Raw genomic sequence first — 20,818 nt, forward strand, 5'->3', positions numbered from 1 at the left:
TTGTAAAAATTATATGGAATGGACTAAGTCAACCTATTTGAACCAATAAGTGATGCTTTTCTTATCAAATTAGGAGTTTTGAAATATGACAAATAAAAATGTTCATGTTGAACAGATTGTAAGAAAGATGTTATTAATAGATAATCTTATATAATTAATGTTCAAAATTCTTTGTGTCAAAGTAATGCATAGTGATGAATCAACCATAAAATATAACTGATATCCAGGCAAGAAGGGGATTACTATTATCAATAATGGACTTTAATATAAGGAGAAAGTGCAAAACATCTTACACATTGTAATCATTAATAGAGGCTTAATTTTTGTAATACATACATTTCATTCCTAAGTTATATGATGAAAATAGTGTGAAAAGGAAGAGGAAGACAAAGAAGGAAATGGAGTAAATCAAAGAGAAAGAAAGACTGGGACAAAGAGAAAGGTCCCATAAATGAGACACAGGGATAATATCAAAAGGTGAATGTGTGAATGGAAATATACAAGTATTGAATAAAAAAACTATAAGTACAACATTAAAGGATGTAAATTTGTGAAGAAGAAAATATTAATGAAATAGTTTGGAGGGCTCTGCAACATGTTGGTGTGCAGACAGGAAGTAAATAAGCTGTAAAATTTAGAAGAGTTACTGGGAAAACAAGAGTGAAAAGACATTATAAAGTGGGGATAATAGAATTAAGAGTAGATTAAAAAGGAGGAACCAAAAATATAGAACCAAAACTACAGTTGAAATTGTGATTACCATCACTTGTTGACTACCACTGCTAGGAAAATGCACACTAGATCCTTAGTCTTTGAAATATAAATTCTAAAATATAAATTATAACAAAAGGCATAATTACTGTAGATTTAGATCAGACCTTGTCTATATGAATCAAACATATGTGCTTAATCTTAAGAATGTTTATTTCTCCTACTGTCTTTCACCCTGAAGCCATATAAAGAATTTCTATTTGGAACTAACAAGATGATGTAACACTTTGGAGCAAAAATGCATCCCAGTAGGCCAGCACTGGAGGCCAAGATAGAGAAGACCTCCACAGCCACCATGACCTTCCCCTTGGCACTGTGATAGACAGGCAGGAAGGTGAGCCACACACTGCAGAACACAAGCATGCTGAAGGTCAAGAACTTGGCCTCATTGAAGGTGTCAGGCAGGTTCCTGGCCAGAAAAGCCACAGTGAAGCTGGCCAGGGCCAGGGAGCCCAAATATCCCAGGACAGAGTAGAAGGCAGTGAGGGAGCCCTTGTTACACAGGATGATGATGTGGCCATGTTCTGAGTGTGAATCAGTGTCCACAAAGGGAGGAGAGGTTCCCAGCCAGAGTCCACAGAGAGTCACCTGGATGAGGGTGCAGATGGGGATGATGAAGTTAGGAGCCCCTGATACCAGCAGCCACCTCATCCTTCTTCCTGGGGAAGTGGCCTTGAAGGCCAGAACCACAGTCACTGTTTTGGCCAACACTGTGGAAACAGCCACAGTGAACACAACCCCAAATGTAACCTGCTGCAGGATGCATGTGACTGTGTTGGGACGGCCGAGAAACAGCAAGGAACAGAGGAAACAGAAGATGAGAGAGATGAGCAAGATGTAGCTGAGAGCCAGGTTATTGGCCTTGACAATGGCAGTGTCTTGGTGTTTCACAAACACCCCAAGAACAGCAGCAGTTAGCAAGGAGAAGCAAAGAGCCATACAAGCCAGAGCTATGCCCAAGGGATCTTCAAATGCCAGGAAACTTGAAGCTCTCAAGAAGCACTGATTCTTCTGTGTGTTGGCATACTGATGATCTTCACACTTCACACATTGCTCCATATCTGCTGAGACATGTACATTACCATTACTTCTTTTTATGAACCTCATTTTCTTAAAGATTTTAAGAAATTTTTCATTTAAGTGAAATTCTGAGGTGTCAGCATTTAGTATCATAAAAGCTTTTTTGTATTTTTCCCAGGCCATAACCACCTCCTGTTTTTATCTTCTTTATTCAGACTTTTGTTATTGCAAGGTAAAGTACAGATGGGTTACAGTTACATAAATAAGATAATAAGTACTTTTTGTCAGACATGTTTCCCCTTCCCTCATTTTTCTCCTACTTTCCTTTCCCTAACGATTTCCCCCACAAGTTGCCCAGATTATTTCCAACATACTGTCTTGTGCATGTCGTTGTTGTATTGGTTTCCACTTTGTCCTTTGTCTAACTATTCTGTTTTTCCCTTTTTTTCCCCTAATTCAGATAAACATTTCTAGGTTACAAAAATCAAATACAGTGACAACAGGAGTATACTAAAAGGGGGGAAATATACAAAAGATGCATGAAATCACATAGTACATTAAGAAAACAACAATAAAGAAAGACTTCTTCTACTTGTTTCTTGAAGTACATTTTACTTAGCATCACCTTATATGGTCATATGATCAAGGCGATTGAGCTATTCTGTTTACCTGCTACGATTATCCTAGACATATACTAATTATTGCAAATAAGGGATACTATGGGGACTATGTTTCTTTAGTCTGGCTTACTTCACTTAATATTTTTTCCATGTTTTTTTCATTTGCTTACAAATGGGGTGATGTTTATACTTCCATCAGTCTTTTTTACTTAAGATTGTTTTCACTCAATGACTATCACATGTATTTATAATGTAACAATTGGGCTACTATACCATCTTATTAAATTTTTCTACACCACTCACTCTCATTAACAGTTCTTCAATCATATTTAAATTGTAACTAAACAGCTTAAGTGTCCCCACATGTCTCTTTAAAACATTAATTTTACCCTATGGTACATTATCCTTGATTTCATCTCACTAGATTTGACTCGCCTGCTCTCCTTTGAAGCTGTGGGCACAGATTAATCTCTCTTGGACATTGTATAGTCATGCTCACTTCTTACACTGAATTTAGCTTACTGGGCCAAGAAGGGTTCTGGGCACTGAGATATAAAACATATGTGAGATCCATGATTCCTGTGTGCATACAATATAACTTCTAAGATGAACACTCTCTTTAGTAATACTTAGGTTTAACTTCCTATTAGTGTTTAGACTTTTCCTAATGATTAGTGTTAAGAAAGATTCCTGGTAGCTTTAGTGTGGTCTTGTTTGTAAACTTTTGGGTAAATGCCCAAAAGTGGGATTGCTGGGTCATAGGGGAACACTATGTGGAGTTCTACTTTCCAAAGTGGTTGAACAAGTTTACACTCCCACCAACAATGGAGTAAGGTTCCCTTCAGTTTATTGCAACGTTATTTACTATAGCTAAGATATGGAACCAACCCTGATGCCCCACAGTGGATGAATGCATCAAGAAAATGTGGTATATATACACAATGGAATTCTATGCCTCCATCAGAAAGAATGACATTGCCTCATTTGGTAGGAAATGGAAAGCTTGGAAAAAAATTATATTAAGTGAAGTAAGCCAAGCCCAAAGAAACACAGGTCCCATGGTTTCCCTTATTTGCAATATCCAGTATATGTCTGAGTCAAGCAGAAAATGTAACATAAAGTGATGTTAGGAAAATGAACCCTAAGATATGTATTCAAATGTTTTTTTTCTTTTACGCATTTGTTTATAACGCATTTATAAGATTATTTCTTTGTTGCTTTGTATGTCCCACTCCCACAGTATAACCCCTGCTTTCACTGTATTTGATGTCCGTATAATTTGTGGTGGGGAAGGAGATAAAAAAGTCGTTTAAATAAGGACACAGGTGGATCCGTTGCAACAATGAGAAGTGCAAGTTGTCAAGTCAAAAGCGAACTTTACAACTTTGTTAGGGCGGGGAGGGTTGGGTGGGAAGGGGAGCCTGGGAAGGGATGGGAAGGCGAAACAAAAGAGGAGGCTGAACTGCTTGATAAGAAATGTACTCATTATCTTTCCCATCTTATTGTAATCCTTCTGTACAGTACTTTCACAATAAAATATTTTAAAAAAAAGAAGGATTCCTGGAGATAACTTTCCGTGCAATAGCCTGGAAACTATAACTAAATATATAATTCAAAGCTTTGATCTAGTATATTACAAGTAGTAATACCACTACTTATCAGAATTGAGTTATTAACAGGGAGAAGAGCATGAGGTCTGTCATCCTAATACACAGCTTTTGCATTGATTTGTTTGGACTGAGGAAAACTAGGGAGAGGTAAAGAATTTCTTCATAAGTCACAGACTCACCTGTCCCATTAGCAATCTCATTTTCTGAGCAAGGTGCACAATCAAAGCAACAGGCAGCTTTTTCCTCCTGGGGAGATTTTCTGAATCCAGGACCACAACTCTCACTGCAGACAGAGTGAGGAGTCTGAGGAAAGGCAGGAGTGTGCCAGTGACTGTTCACATTCATATAGAACATTGCAAAAATCCATTGTTTTAAGGAATGTGATTTTGAGGATAATAATTTAGGCAGGTAATTGCAGCCAATTAATTGAATTCTGTTTTATATTCCATATTCCATGATTTCCAAAGGCTATGTGCTACAACCTTGATCTAGCCTGTTGAATAACTGAAAGGTATGGAATCTTTAAAAGGCTGAAGGTTGTTGTGAGAAAGTAATTTAAGTGTACAGCCCTATGGATTTTCCTTGAATTCATGCCATTATATTTTGTAACCTACTAATGTGTGACATGGGAAAGAGCAAGTAGGAAACCATTTTATAGGGTTATGTGAACCCCAGGGTCATCTTATCTTTCTCTTTTTTCCCCAGTGGCCATGACATGGGACTTTCATCACAGATGCCTTCAATGATTCATCTTAACCAAAGGTGAATAAATAGCAAATCAATTAGCCATTAAATGAACCTTTGCAGAAAGCAGCAAAAGAAAGCTTTCAACCACATGAACTACATCCTGAGGTACTTTATCACAGTGTTAGATACCTACTGACATAAATCAAATTTGCATTCTATGACAATATTCAAAATCAACATGTAGGAACACATTTAACCCTTTTGTATCTGATCCTGGGACTTGAACTCAGGCCTTGACACTGGACTTAAGCTATTTTCACTCAAGGATAGCATTCTACTGCCTGGGTCACAGCTCTACTTCCAGGTTTTGGGTAGTTAATTGGAGATAAGAGTCTCACAGAGTTTCCAATGTGAGCTGACTCTTAGCTATGCTATTCCAATCTCAGCTCTATTAGCTGCTAGGATTATAGGAGAAATTTGCTGTAACTCAGACAGGTATAAATTTAAAGGTGACTCTTACTGATGTGTGTCCTTAAAATTATTAGAATTAGATCCTACTCACCCCTGTAGTTCCAATGGCCCACTCTACCATATCTTCAGATAAAGACATTTGATTGCCATGTGGAGCAAATGGAGAAAAGTTCCCCACTTTCACCTCAAGTTGAAGACCCTCTGGAAAATTCCAAATGTTCAGAATGTCATATTCTGGCTCCAGTTGTCTTTTCTCATCCCAAATCACTTGATCTCTAGTACGATTATAAAACTGGATGCTCTTCAGGAAAGTGTGCAGCTAAAAGAGACATTATCTTATAATGAAGTACATCCCAGAGTTAAGACAAAAAACCTGAAGTAAGACACACTCCTGATTGCCTTTAATCTCTGATTCTGAATTCAAAAAGAGTAATGACATACAATGAATTGTCTCAGAAGAAAAATCTATGGAGAAATAATTAATCACTCTGAAAAATAATCTTTACTGGTCACTTAGAAAAGGAGTGGAAAGACTTTTTCCACAGATATCATTTTACTCGATCTTGCCCTAACCATTATTTTATGAACGTTTATAATTTCAGGTTGTTAAATGTTTAATTCCAAAAGTTGAATAAAATTGGTCTCTCATGATAAATACGAATAATTCTGTTCATTAGGTCATCCTTTGCTTTGATTGAAGGAAAGTATAGGGAGAAGCTCAATTTGCAGTTTTCAAAATACTGGATATTAACATGATGAGTTATTAGTAACTAAAGGAATTCATCAGCCAACTCCTGTTGTAAACTGAGCTATGTAGGTTTCTCAGACAAGAGGATTAGGATTGGAGGCCAGCCTGTGCAGAAAAGTTAGAGAGAACCATGTCTCCAAAATCAATTCAGAAAAAAACAGAAGAAATGCTGTGTTAAAGTAGTTGAGCACTAGCCTTGAGTACATAGAGACTCAGGGACATAGCCCAGATAGTGTGTTCACGTCCCTGCACTGGCCAAAATTAACTTACAGTAATATGGAATATGTTTTATCTTGTTACTGGCCTGTTGTTTTCTTACCAGCATATCCACACATGTTACCCTAATTACATGGACACATAAAGAATCACGTAAGTTTTGGATACGCAAATGAAATGTTTAATTTTTGAATGTGATTCTATATTTGTTCAAATTTGTACTCCTATTAATTTCTGATAATAGAAAGGAAAAGCTAAACAGTTGAGAAAATTGCTTTAAATACAGCAATATTAATTAATTTCAACAACCAAATTAGTATGACATATGAATATAAACATATTTTCATATTTGTGAATATAAACACAAGTCATATATATACAAGTACAGAAACAAGCAGACTTACATACAGAAATATTGAATTTCAGACAGTAAGGATCTCTTCTAGAAAGTACCCTTGCTCATAATCTGTACTCCTTCATAGATATTCCTCCATAGAAGAATTACCTCTTCTGGGGAAGGCACACTTTGTTTTCTATTTCCCATTGTTTGAACTTCTCTATAGAAGAATTACCTCTTCTGGAGAAGGCACTCTTTGTTTTCTATTTCCCATTGTTTGAACTTCTCTTTGATGAAGAAACATCTCATGCAGAGCCTGGGCCACAGCATACACAGCATTGTATATATTGAAACTGTCTCCAGACATAATCGTTTCAAAACTATGCACAGGCAACGAATCCAAAGAGGCATCATGAGGACAGTTGTTCCATGTTATACAGTCAGACTCAGAATCTGAGCAATTAAAAGACAGAAACCACAGCCTTGCAAGAAAAATGTCTTCTGGGTATTTGGAAGGCTTAACTGCCTTGACAAAATCTGTGAATCCAGAAACTTCTACATGATGGTGTGTAAAAATAAGAGGTACATGCAATGAGCCTAGCATGAAATATTTCCTTTTCATGGTGAAATCCCACTGACAGTTCACAATACAAACTTTGCCATGTATAAAAATTTGCTCGATAAATATCATTAAAGCTATCAGTGAATCATTATCACCATATAGGATGAGGACACTTGCTGAAGATAGATTTATCTCTTTATGAACTGCCATGAGTTTGAATACATATGATGTATCTTGGGTTGAGAGCATTAGCTCATAGGCTACACAAACTCTGTTTTTGGCCATCTCTTCTTTCAATTCAGCAAGAATCCAAGCACCATTCTCATCTTGTGAGGTCAATAGTCCCACCCAGTTCCAGCTGAAGTGAAGCAGTAAGGAGACCATGGCAGTAGCTATTGATGAGTCCTTTGGGGACATCTGATAGAGAGCAGGAAACTTGTTATGGTCACTCAGGGCATGATCAAAAGGCCCAAAGGTAAGCTAAAGTTAAAGAAAATTGGATGCTCCATGAATGAGAAGATTTCTATGCATTATAATTTCAATCTTGAATTCTTTTAAGAACCAATTGAAGTAGGTAGAAGGTAGATATTGTTTTAGTTTTTGAAAAAATAATTTAATTGTTTTTGAAATTTTGGACAACATATCAATTGACTTGTAATTATCTCGATATTTGTCACTATTTCCATCAACTCTTCCCATCTATATCAACCTGACCCATTCCTAATTCCATTTTCTTATATACCCATTGTATATCATATTGTTTGTTGCCACCCATCCACTCTATATTTCTTTGAATTTTTCCCTTAACATCTACCCCACTCAGACCAGATATGCTTCACCTTTTTGGTGTTCATTTTTATACTGTTAATAGGCCAGAAAAGTTACACCATGGAGTTCCACGGTTGTGTATACCTTACTTAAGTCAGATTAATCGTGTATATATTTAAGTGGCTATAATGTGTTCCATACTTATTTCATATGACATATTCATATTTTAGATCTAACTTTCACATATTTACACTTTCTAATTCTGAACCTGATTTACTTCACTCAATATAGTAAGTTTTGTGTGCCTGCATGCATGCATATGTATGTGTGTGTGTGTGTGTGTGTGTGTGAATGCCAGAGGCACAAACTCATGGCTTTTTGCACTTCCTTGGCAATTTAGCTCAAGACTTGTGTTGACCAATGGACTCACGCATTCACCTTGTGCCCTTTGATATTTAATTTGAGAGACATGTTTTCTTATTAGTTAGGATTACTGCTATGAGCAATCAGTACACTCTCAATATATTTTCACACTGCTATACCATTTTCCATTTCCTGATGTATTAAAGAAAATTATTGATAAGTCTCAAAATAATACATTATACATTTGTCAGCTCAAATCTTCTCTCTTTTTCCAAAGTGTGAAAATATATATTTCCAAATATCTTTGAGTAAATACTCTTTGATACAACAAAATTTCATGGGTTCATAATTAGAATATCTTCCTATCATTCTCTTCTAACATCAGAAATTCCACCAAATTAGACATTATTATATCCTTCCACACTTTGCACCCTCACCTGTGGAAATCTGTAGAGTCCTAATAATGTCCCAATCTGGTCAGATGTTATTCCTGATGGTCCTGTAAGTACTGCTATAGACCTGCTTTTTCTCATGCAGGAGTAGTTTGGAATCTTGTACTTCCCAAAGAGACAAGTGAAGGGATTCTTAAACATTGTCCAAGTTCTGAATTCAACATCATAAATATCAAATCCCAAAGTCATGTTATATAAAAGATCAGGATTTTTGTTGATCTCCTCAATAGCAAAAGCCAAGGCCAAAACACTCTGGTAGTTCTTGAAAATAAACCTGCAAAATGAGCAAATAATTTGAGGAGGAATATTCCAAAACTTAAGACTATGATACATTAAATGCTTGCTTTGTTGTCCAGGAATATGTTAAAATATTACCTCAGAATGGAATGTGAATGTAGTGTTTTATGCTTGTATAAAGATCTAGGTAAAGTGGGCTAGGAAGCTGGCTCAGTGATAGAGTGTTTTCCTTGGGTTCAATTCCTCACCGCCACATAAACAGAAAAAGCTGGATGTGACATTGTGGCTCAAGTAGTAGAGTGCTAGCCTTGAGCTGAAGAGCCTAGGGACAGTACCCGACCAGAGTTCAAGATCCATGACCGAAAAATAAAAAATCTAGATAATGACATGAAGGGCATTTCTCATGAATGAGATTCAGATACTTATTTAAATTGAGGAAGAGCTTGTTTTCCCCTCTACCACATGCACCATAGGAAAGACTCTTATCTTGGATTTGGTTTTTATCAGACAGCATATGTTTGTTGTGTTGCATTTATACTAGGGCAACTGGCCATACCTGTGTGGAAAATAATTTTTGTGTTTTCAGTCACCCAGTTTGTTATGTGTTTAGAGGCATGTCAGGATAACTAAGGAATATTTAATTATCTGCAATATGCAGAAGCAATATTTAATTATCTGCAATATGCAGAAGCAAAGTGTTATTTATGAATGATTGTATAGCAGTTCTGCTCACAGACCAACATATTGAATAGTTCTTACTAATAACAACCAGAAAAAGAACTGAACTATTGGGGGCAAGGATTTTATTTTTATTTATGTAACACAATGAAAAGGATGCATCCAATTTCAAGGAACTCATTTTGGAGACGGGAAATCATGCCATGAGGATTGAGAATAGAATTGTAGGTAAGCTTTTTAGATACCCCAGTTAAAAGGCATCCATGGTAAAATGCGTTGATCACTACTCTCTTCCATATATATTTAGATTGAGATATTTGTAAAGGAAGCAAGAGAGCAAAATAGAAAGGATCAAAGTACTTTTCCTTCTTTCATTTTTTGTCTATGTGCAACAAGGATTTGTGTGAATGTCTGTATGTGTTTGTATGTATTTACATGCAATCTGAGATTGTGTGGGCCTATTCTCATATTCTAAAGAATCTAATATAATGAAATCAACTGGTATTGTTTAAAAGGAAACAATGAAGGCATATTGGATGTACTAAGGGAAAGGATCAACTTGTTCAATCTATACTATAGGTATATGTGAAATGACCACAATCAAAATCTGTCATATTCAAAATGTTCTAAACAGAAGAAATTAGTAAGCTTATGGAAAATTTAATTGAACATACACATACGGAGGAATAAAGTGTGGGAATGAAGATGTGGGAAAAATTTGTCAAAAGTTTATGAGAAAGAAGAAAGAAGGATGGCCAATAGACACATGAAGAAATGTTCAACATCCCTAGCCATAAAAGAAATGCAAATCAAAACAACATTGAGATATCACCTCACTCCAGTTAGAACGGCAAAAATCAAGAACTCTAACAACAACAGATGCTGGAGGGGATGTGGACAGAAAGGAACCTTACTTCATTGTTGGTGGGAATGTAAACTTGTTCAACCACTTTGGAAAGCAGTATAGAGGTTCCTCAAAAGACTTCACATAGAACTCCCCTATGACCCAGCAATCCCACTTTTGGGCATTTACCCAAATGTTTACAAACAAGACCACACTAAAGCTACCAGCACAACTATGTTTACTGCAGCATTATTTACCATAGCTAAGATATGGAACCAACTCAGATGCCCCTCAGTAGATGAATGGATCAAGAAAATGTGGTATATATACACAATGGAATTCTATGCCTCCATCAGAAAGAATGACATTTCCCGATTTGTTAGGAAATGGAAAAACTTGGAAAAAATTATATTAAGTGAAGTAAGCCAGGCCCAAAGAAGCATAGGTCCCATGGTTTCCCTTATTTGTAATATCTAGTATATGTATGAGTCAAGCGGAAAAGGTCAGATAATGTGATGTCAGGAAAATGAACCCTTAGATGTGTATTTTAATGTTTTTTTCTTTCATGCATGTGTTTCTAATGCATTTATAATATTATATCTTTGTTGCTTTGTATATCCCTCCCCCACAGTATAACCCCTGCTTTCACTATATTTGATGTCAGTATAACTTGTGGAGGAGATGGGGAAAAACCAGTTGTTTAAGGATACAGGTGGACCTGTTGCAACAATTAGAAGTACAAGTTGTCATGTCCAAAACTAGCTTTACAACGTCGGTGAGGGAGCGGGGGGAGGGGGGGAATGGGGGAGAAGGGGTAGGATTGGGATTGGGGGGAGGGGGGAGGCTGGGAAGGGATGTGAAGGGTAAACAAAGGAGGAGGCTGCAATGCTTGGTAAGAAATGTACGCATTATCCTGCCCACGTAATTGTAACTCCTCTGTACAGTATGTTCACAAATAAAATAAAATTAAATTTAAAAAAAAGTTTACGAGAGTATTTTCTCAAAGTAACAAAATAACAGTCCTAAAGTTGAAATGATTATCAAATTTTGTTCCTGACATCTACAGCAAACTGTCTTAGCATGAAGCTCCCACAACTGAAATACATATACAGAGAGAATTCTCTAAAGTATAACAAAAATGAGACTCGTATTCATATAGGTGTGCACCAATTTCTATAATAGCTTAATAGAGTCTATATAAGTCAACAGAACATGGCAAGAGCTCTTTACAGTTCTGAAGATAAAAAATTTAAATTATCCAACAAGAGTATTGCACCTAGTAATGCTAACCGTAGAAATGGAGGAAGGATAAAAATGTTCCCAGAAAAGCACAGTTAATAGAATGAATCTCTATTAAACCCTTCCTACATGAAATAGTAAAGTAAGAAACATTAATGAACAAGAAAGATATACAAGAATGTATATACCCTGTTTCCTGTGAACACAATAAAACTTGATTAGATGAGCCTCACATACACCTAGAGAACACTTCACACAATGTCTGAGTAAACCATCTCTCACCCACATATTGAGCATTCTACAGGAGAGATCATGGGATAGGAAACAAAACAGCCAGATATAAAAAGTATGGAAATAGCTGGTTGCCAGGGGCTTAATCCTAGCTACTCATGGGGCTGAAATCTGAGGATCATGATTCAAAGCCAGCCCCTTCAGGAAAGTCCATGAGACACTTATCTCCACTTAACCACCAGAAAACAGGAAGTGGCAATGTAGCTCAAGTGATAGAGCACTCTCCTTAAGCTAAAGAATGGAGGAACAGTGCCCAAATCCAGAGTTCAAGCACCATGACCTACCAAAAATCAAATAAATATATGTCATTTAAAATACATTGAAGTAAGCCAGGCCCAAAGAAACAACATTACATGGTTTCCCTTATTTATAACAACTAGTATGTGTTTATGACAAGGCCAAAGCCATGTACATATGGTCATATTACATGATGTTAAGTAAAATGAACCCCAAAATAGGGACACAAATATATTTTTTCTTTCTGGCTATTGTTTCTAATGTATTTATAATGTACCATGTGTTTTTTTTCATTTCTTTGTATGTTCCTGCCACACAGTATAACCACTATTGTCACTGTATTTGATGATGGTGGCCAGTATCTTGTATATACACTTCTCTAATTTGGGGAGGAAAAGGGAAAAAACAAAATGCTTACATAAGGATACAGGTTGACCCATTGTAACAATGAGATGTACAAAACTATGTTGAAAATGAACTTTTGGGGGGCATACTTGTGGAGTGGGAGGGAAGGATTGGTAATGGGAAAACAAAGGAGGAAGCAACAATACTCAATAGGAAATGTACTCATTACATTGCTCAAACTGTAACCCCTCTGTACAGCACTTTTCCAATAAAAACACATACAAAATATTATTTAAAATACATTGAGCACATGTGCAAGCCCCACTATTGTAAGGCTAGAATTAACAAGTTAAACACCAAAAATATTCCCATAATATTGAAATGAAATGATATCACCTCACTCCAGTTAGAACAGCAAAAATCAAGAACTCTAACAACAACAGATGCTGGAGGGGATGTGGACAGAAAGGAACCTTACTTCATTGTTGGTGGGAATGTAAACTTGTTCAACCACTTTGGAAAGCAGTATGGAGGTTCCTCAAAAGACTTCACATAGATCTCCCCTATGATCCAGCAATCCCACTTTTGGGCATTTACCCAAATGTTTACAAACAAGACCACACTAAAGCTACCAGCACAACTATGTTTATTGCAGCATTATTTACCATAGCTAAGACATGGAACCAACCCAGATGCCCCTCAGTAGATGAATGGATCAAGAAAATGTGGTATATATACACAATGGAATTCTATGCCTCCATCAGAAAGAATGACATTTCCCCATTTGTTAGGAAATGGAAAGGTTTGGAAAAAATTATATTAAGTGAAGTAAGCCAGGCCCAAAGAAGCATAGGTCCCATGGTTTCCCTTATTTGCAATATCTAGTATAGGTATGAGTCAAGCGGAAAAGGTCAGATAATGTGATGTTAGGAAAATGAACCCTTAAATATGTATTTTAATGTTTTCGTTTCTTTCATGCATGTGTTTCTAACGCATTTATAAGATTATTTCTTTGTTGCTTTGTATGTCCCTCCCCCACAGTGTAACCCCCGCTTTCACTATATTTGATGTCAGTATAACATGTGGAGGACATGGGGACAAACAAGTCGTTTAAGGATTCAGGTGGACCTGTTGCAACAATGAGAAGTACAAAATGTCATGTCAAAACCAGCTTTACAATGTCGGTGTGGGGGGGGGAGGGGGGTATAATTGGTTGGAGGGAGGGGGGTAAAATTGGGTGGGGGGAGGGGGGAGGCGGGGAAGGGAAGTGAAGGGTAAACAAAGGAGGAGGCTGCAATGCTTGGTAAGAAATGTATGCATTATCCTGCCCATGTAATTGTAGCCCCTCTGTACAGTATGTTCTCAAATAAAATAAAATACAATTAAAAAAAAAACTGAAAAAAAAAAAAGAATTAGAGACTACCAAAGGTAGCAATAATCTATAAAGAAAAAGGAGGATTTACAAGAACATGAACCATAATAGGGAAAAAAGTCATGAACCATAATAGGGAAAAGCAACAAAATTACACATGTGAATCCACATCTCTCATTATTTTGTATGCCAGAAGCAGTATGGTGAAAATAGCTGTACTACTGAAAAACTATCTATAGAACCCTCAGTACGGTCTACATCAAAATTCCTATCACTTCCTTTACAGAAAGAGAAAATGAAAACTGAATTTTATGAACAAGGAAATCCTCCATGAGCCAGACATATTTTAAGACACAAGAACAACACAAAAGCATCTCATACCTGTTCTTTATTCATCCTGCACAAATGGGGTTGGGGGTAAGGGGTGGGAGATGGGAAGGGATAGGAAGGGGAAACAAAGGAAGAGGCAACAATGCTTGATAAGAAATGCACACTTTACCTTACCCATATAATTGTATCACCTGTGTACAATATTTTCACAATTTAAAAAAATGACACAAAATTGAAAAAACAGATACATGTATCAAAGAAATATAAGACCATAAGTACTTGCAAACAATAGATATCTGATTCTTGGAGAAGTTGTCAGATAACACATTGTCCAAGGATGACACACTTAGCAAGCAGTGGCATAGTGAAACTGGGCATGCATGTATGAAACACTCAATCTAGACAATAAGTATTTTAATCTCAAAATAGATTATTTCTTAATAGAGACTTGAACTTTGTAAGTAATAGTGAAAATAAAGGGAAATGTAAAAACAAACAGATAACTTAAACAAATTTCAATAGCTCATAAAAGAAGTAGCATAATTATTCTCTGGGTTTGATTAAATGGCAGAATCCTTTATCTCATTTACAAGGACAAACTATGTACCCCAAGCACTGGAAATGTAAATTAACTGAGTTTATATCCAATTGAAAATCTTCAGTACAATGAAAGAAATGGCAGGACAGGCAAATGAACAGTTATAAATCTTGCCACCTATATATCTCACAGAAGATGAATAATGTAGTGGAAAACAGTTCTAAAATTAAATGTTAGAAAAATCCTGGGTAAACAGTAAAAACACTTAAAAGTTAGAAACAGAAAATCACAACAGAAAAATGATACTCAATAATTTGGTTTTTCAGGGCACCCATTAGTTATTTGTTAGCCTAGAGAAAAATTAAAGTTTGTGAAATGGTACATAAAAATTGAAGTTTAGTGATTCTTCAAGAAATTAAGTGTATCTCTACTGGTGGCTTAGACCTGCAATCCTAGCTAAACAAGAAATCAAGAGGAAAGGATCCTGAGTCAAAAGGAGCTGTCACAGAAAAGACCATGGCACATTTATCTCCAGTCAATCAGCAGAAAGCTTGAAGTAGGGATATAGTGGTAAAGTACCAGCTTTGAGATAAAAATGTATGCAAAATTCCAGAGTAAGCCAATTATCAATGGCTTATTCCTAGCTACCTCAAAAAAGTGAAAATGAGTAGAAGAAATTAGAGATATAAGAGAAAGAACTGATGTGTGACACGATATAGAAATGGTTATAAAAAGCCTGCGTGGTGACTCACTCCTGTAATCATAGCTTCTCAGGAGTCAACATCTGAGTATCGTGGTTCTAAGTCAGCCAAGGCAGGAAAGGCTTTATCTCTAATAAGCAACTCATACAACGGATGTGGTGCTGTGGCTCAAGTGGTAAGGATGCTAGCCGGAGCTGATGAGCTAAGGGACAGCACCCAGGCCCAGTGTTCAAGCTCCATGAAAAAACCAAAAACAGAAACAAAACAAAACAAAAAACAGAAAGAAATGGTTCTAAAACAGTAAATGAATAAAATCAAAGTATGGAACTACAACATGAACTAGGTACTAGGCACAAGCACCATATTGTATCAAAATTGGCAAACATGTGCTAACAGCACTGGACATAGAGGAGTGAAATCTCACAACTACTGTTTTCTAAATACAGAGCTCTATTTATCTATGAGAAGAGTTAGTCAATACATATTTCTATCTGTAGTCAATAGCATGCATAAAATTTTACTAACCCAAACCAGATTTTACTTTGTAGTTGGGAATAGAAAAGAAACATCCATCTTTTGAAAACATGCATCTCAACATGTCTCTATTAAGAGCTTAACAAAAATACATATATACTAGGAAGTTAAAAGAATAAAAATCAACTAAACATGGGTATATGGTGTGGAGTATAAAGAATAAGAGAAGTTAGACAGTACCGCCTCACACCTTCATTCTGAACTACTCATAAGGCTGAGACCTAAGGATCATGGTTTCAAGACAGCCTGGGAAGGGAGGGCTGAGTCTCTTATCTCCATCTAACCAGCAAAAAATGCCAGAAGTGAATCTGTGGCTCAAGGGCTAGAGCACTAGCCTTCAGCAAAAATGGAGCAGCCCACAGGCCCTAATATCCCAGGACCAGGATGAAAGTGAGAAAGATAAACATATCAGGGACATATAAAATGAAGCCATGAATCTTCTATAGCATAGAAGAGAGTAATTCCTATCCTGGTATCTTTGCTCTCAATTGTGGGCAGCTGCATCTGGCTGTAGTTGTCATACCAGCACTTAAAAAGCAGTGCCAATAATGGAGACAATGACATTTTCTTTTGCAATAGGAATCAGATAATTTGCTAGAATTCCTTGAAGTTCTGTGCAGTCATTTTTCTTTTCTTTTTTCGTTGAGTATAGCCACTTATCAGTGAGAGACTGTTACAGTCGGAGTTTCAAGAATATGCATGTGCACAAGGAAACAAGAATTCATCTTGGTTAGGTAAATTCCCCAATGAGGAATCTTTCATAACACTGAGCTGCTCGGTAACCTATCTGACAGGAAACAATGCCACAAGGCTTAATTTGGAACAGTAACTCCTTGTGTACACTAGCAATGTGTATGTATGTGACTTTGTGTGTGTGTGTGTGTGTGTGTGTGTGTGTACGCGCGCGCACATGCCCATGTGCACACCAGTTCTAGATCATGAAATCAGTGCGTGGGCTCTGTTCTTGAGCTTTTGGGCTCAAGGCTAACATACTGAACCACTTGAACCACAACTTCATTTTCAGCATTTGGCTGGTTAATTGGAGATAAAAGTCTCACAGATTTTCTTGCCTGGGCCTGCTTAAAAGCTCCATCCTCAGATATCAGCTCCATGAGTATTAAGGATTACAGGCATGAGCCACCATAAGAAATTTTATCAACATTCTCAATATATAGATTTTACTAAAGAAATGTTTTCAGGTGTCTAGTGTTGGAAATGAAGTGGCAGGCTTTTAATACAGAACTCAGGCCAGTGACTCAATTTTATTGTTGTAACATCACCTCATTTTTCACAGCTTAAATTGAGAAGATACAGGTATGCTGTAAAGAGAAGTTATAGGGAGGGAAATAGAATCCTCTCCTACTAACAGACAGAAAATCACTCAACAGTAGATGTAAGACAAAACAGTGAAGCTGAGCTGCTACAGATGCAATAGTAATGGAGGTCAGTGTAGAGGAGACAGAGATCATTGATGTGTACACCCACAGTTCCCTCACCAGTCAAACATCCTCAAATCTGTAAATGAAAATAAAATATGCAACTACTCACATCTTGTTCTCTTCTTGCCTGGAAGCATGGCTGTTACTGTGATCTATTCCCAAAGTGTTCAGAGGGAAAAACCCAGTGATCATCACATCTCCATCCATGTGTGCTCGGTGCTTCATGGTAGAAAAGCAACTAGTGCCAGCCAAGGACCTGACAGGGAGGGGAAGATGGAGAAGAAAGAGTGTGAAAGTCAAAGGCCACATCCGTGAAGCCTCTGCCAAGCAGAAATGCTGGTGGGAAGTGAGGCCCACAATTTCAGTTATATGTATTGGTATATCTTTGTATATGTGCATATGTCTTTTTATTGACAGAGATCTACACTATAGTTCACCTCTAATGAAAGCCTCATGTGAGTCCCCAGAAGTAATGTGCAAGACTATTCCCATTGGCTCTGCATTTGTAGCCTTGCGTCAGGAAGAAAAACATATGTAAGAAAACATGTTTGGAAATTTGCCCTCTTCACAGCAGGTGCTGTAATTTTATCCAAGACAACAGATAGTGAAGCCCCAGAGGTGGAATTATCTTGGTTGTAGTTTGTCCAAAGTCTGTCTAGAAACCACTTGCATGAAAGTCATTTGGGATGATGCAACTGGATTGCATGAGGTGATAATATGTCAAGTGGAGAGTGAAATAGCCAGAAAGTCTATGCCTGTGAGTTACCAACTAAAATTATAAGGGCATTGTACTTAGAGGGTTGATTCACATACACCAAATCCAGGCAAACATGCTCTCTTTGCAAATGATATCTCATAGTTTCAACGCTATAGGTCTGCCCTGGTACTCTTATTTCCTCAATCTCCACCTCGAAAAGAGCTAGAATCATAGATAGCTGCAACCTCACTGAAGCAAGACATCCCAGAAACTCTTTTGCTCAGCCTTGATTCAGAGAAGAATCTTCATATTCTCAACTGTAAAGCAGAAAGTTTTACACCAGCCCAAAGTTATTGATGAAGATTCCCTTAACCCACCTGTCTGTCATAGCCTCCAAAGATGTCTAAGAGAAATTCAAGTTAAGGCATCAAAGTCCTCTATGGGTCTTGAAAACCAGAGGATTTAGAAGAAAGAATCAGAGAAGAAAAGAGAACAGGAAGCAACTCCCATTTCTAGGGATAAGCATGAATATCATTGAAATTCCCAATTTACAAAGAAACTCACAGATACCTTTCCCTTCAAAATTCCAATGTTGTCCTTAACAAAAAAAAAGTCTCTTCAAATTTATTTGGATTCACACAATGAAAGAACAAAACCACAAGGAAAAAGCACAATTCTGAAAATATGGCAGTCCTGATTTCAAACTCTACTACATAACTACTGAAATAAAGTCTCATTGACAGTGGTGCCAAGAACAGCTGGAAACCATTAAATATAATAGATGATCCAGAACAATCCCACATAGCTACAGCCAACTGATTGTTGACAAAATGGCCAATTACATATAGTGGACACAAGACTGCTTCTGTAACAAATTGTGTTTGTAAACTGCATTGCTCCTTGTTGAGAACTGTCATTCCACGAGAGTCCTCAACCTAAGAGATTCAAACACAAAACTACATATATATATATCTATTTATGTAAATATATATAAGGGAAATACTTGAAGCATCAGACACTGGTAATTATTTTCTAAGGAATACTGAGATAGCTTAAGAAAGAAGAACAAAGCTTGATGAATACTATAAGGTCTGTGGATCAGTTTTAGATCCTGCATTCCATATCCAGCATACTAAAGAATTGAGCAAGCATGGAGGCTCCTAACTGTAGCACAATGTGCTCACATGGCTGTGATTGGGATCAGATTTCACAGACAGCCCAGGCACAACTTTCATGAGATCCTCTTAATCAATAGCTGGGTGGGATGGTACATGCTTTGTATTCAAGTCATTTGTGTGTGGAGGTGTGTGGGTGTGGGTGTGAGTGTGCTGAGGAAGATGGCTGAGATCAGGAGGATTGTGATTCCAAGCCAGCCCAGGCTATAAACAATATCATCAGATTCTGTGTAAATAGAAGAAGCTGGATATTGAGGCATATGCCTGTCATTCCAGCTGTGGCAGCAGGCATCAATAGAAAGACTAGAGCCTAGGCATTGGCATGTAGCCAGAGCAAGATACTATTGCAAAAATACTCAGTGTAAAAGAAGGGCTGGATTTATTGCTCATCTTGCAGTACCCACCTATCATGTACCTCAAGAAAGCATTGAAAAGTGGGTGTATATCAGAATGAAATAATCTGGAGAATCAGGCCCTGAGTTCAAGCATTAGTACTGGCACAAAAATGATCAACAAGAATTAATGGTAGGAATGAAATAAAAGTCATGGTTTGTGTTGGAGACAGAAGGTCAATGGAGATATAACAACTTCCACATGATAAAAGTACTTAATATACATTATATAATAATGAGAAATAATTTTAAGAAGGGTTGGTGTTGATGGAAATTATTTGGTATATTTCTGAAAAGAGTACATTATATACAGGCATGGAAACATCAAAATAATTTTAAAACCTCTTTACTTTTTTAGTTTTTTTTTGGGGGGGAGGGGGGTCCGGACATGGGGCCTGAACTCTGGGCCTGGGCACTGTCCCTCAGCTCTTCAGCTCTAGGCTAGCACTCTACCACTTGAGCCACGGCGCCATTTCCGGCTTTTTTCTTTTTGTTTATGTGGTGCTGAGGAATGGAATCCAGGGCCTCACACATGCAAGCCAAACACTCTACTACTGAGCCTCCTTCCCAGCCCCACTTTATTAGTGTTTAAATTTAAATAATTTTAAGTCATTGTACAGTGAAGTTGCCCTTCAATAAAGCAGTTTATAAATACCATATATTACTTGATCAATGTCACCCCTTTCAATGTTTCATTCATCTCTCCCCTATCCACCTCTTCCATCTTTTCATTTTGAATGATATACATTGGATGTGTAACTGCATTCTCCTCTTCTGCTCTTCATTTGTTCACCGCTTTCTCCCGATTTGATCCCTCTCCCCCTTTCCTGGTGTTTTATTTTGCAGAAAGTTGATTTTGCCTTTCTAGGGAATTGCATTATTTGAATTCTCCCAAGAATCTATGGTATTTCAGTTAATACATCTGAAAACACTTTGAGATCACCTAAGCTTTTACTATATAACTAATTCTAGCTTCCATGTCTAAAGGAAAACATTCATCCTTTGTTTCTGTAGGCCTGACTTATACATTTTTCCAGAATATTACATCTCATTACAAATGGTATATCATAAGTTCTTATGAATAAACAAAAGACAATTGTATATGTAAACCACATTCTTGGTCCCTTTATCCATTGAAGCACAT

General features: G+C 37.1%; 1 protein-coding gene across 1 annotated transcript; it reads right to left on the reverse strand.

Annotated features, from left to right (window-relative positions):
• Positions 1 to 557: 557 nt before the first annotated feature.
• LOC138813718 (vomeronasal type-2 receptor 116-like) lies at positions 558 to 17,635 on the reverse strand. The gene is made up of 6 exons (XM_070002102.1): positions 17,520 to 17,635; positions 8,611 to 8,899; positions 6,716 to 7,522; positions 5,271 to 5,498; positions 4,201 to 4,324; positions 558 to 1,832 (listed from the first exon to the last, which is right to left on the reverse strand). The coding sequence occupies exons 1-6, from the start codon at positions 17,633 to 17,635 to the stop codon at positions 913 to 915; spliced, it is 2,484 nt and encodes an 827-aa protein (XP_069858203.1). The 3' UTR covers positions 558 to 912.
• Between the last annotated feature and the right edge of the window lie 3,183 nt (positions 17,636 to 20,818).

Source organism: Dipodomys merriami, unplaced genomic scaffold (assembly GCF_024711535.1).
Source record: "Dipodomys merriami isolate MVZ:Mamm:240054 unplaced genomic scaffold, mDipMer1.0.p SCAF_6, whole genome shotgun sequence".
Lineage (NCBI taxonomy): Eukaryota > Metazoa > Chordata > Mammalia > Rodentia > Heteromyidae > Dipodomys > Dipodomys merriami.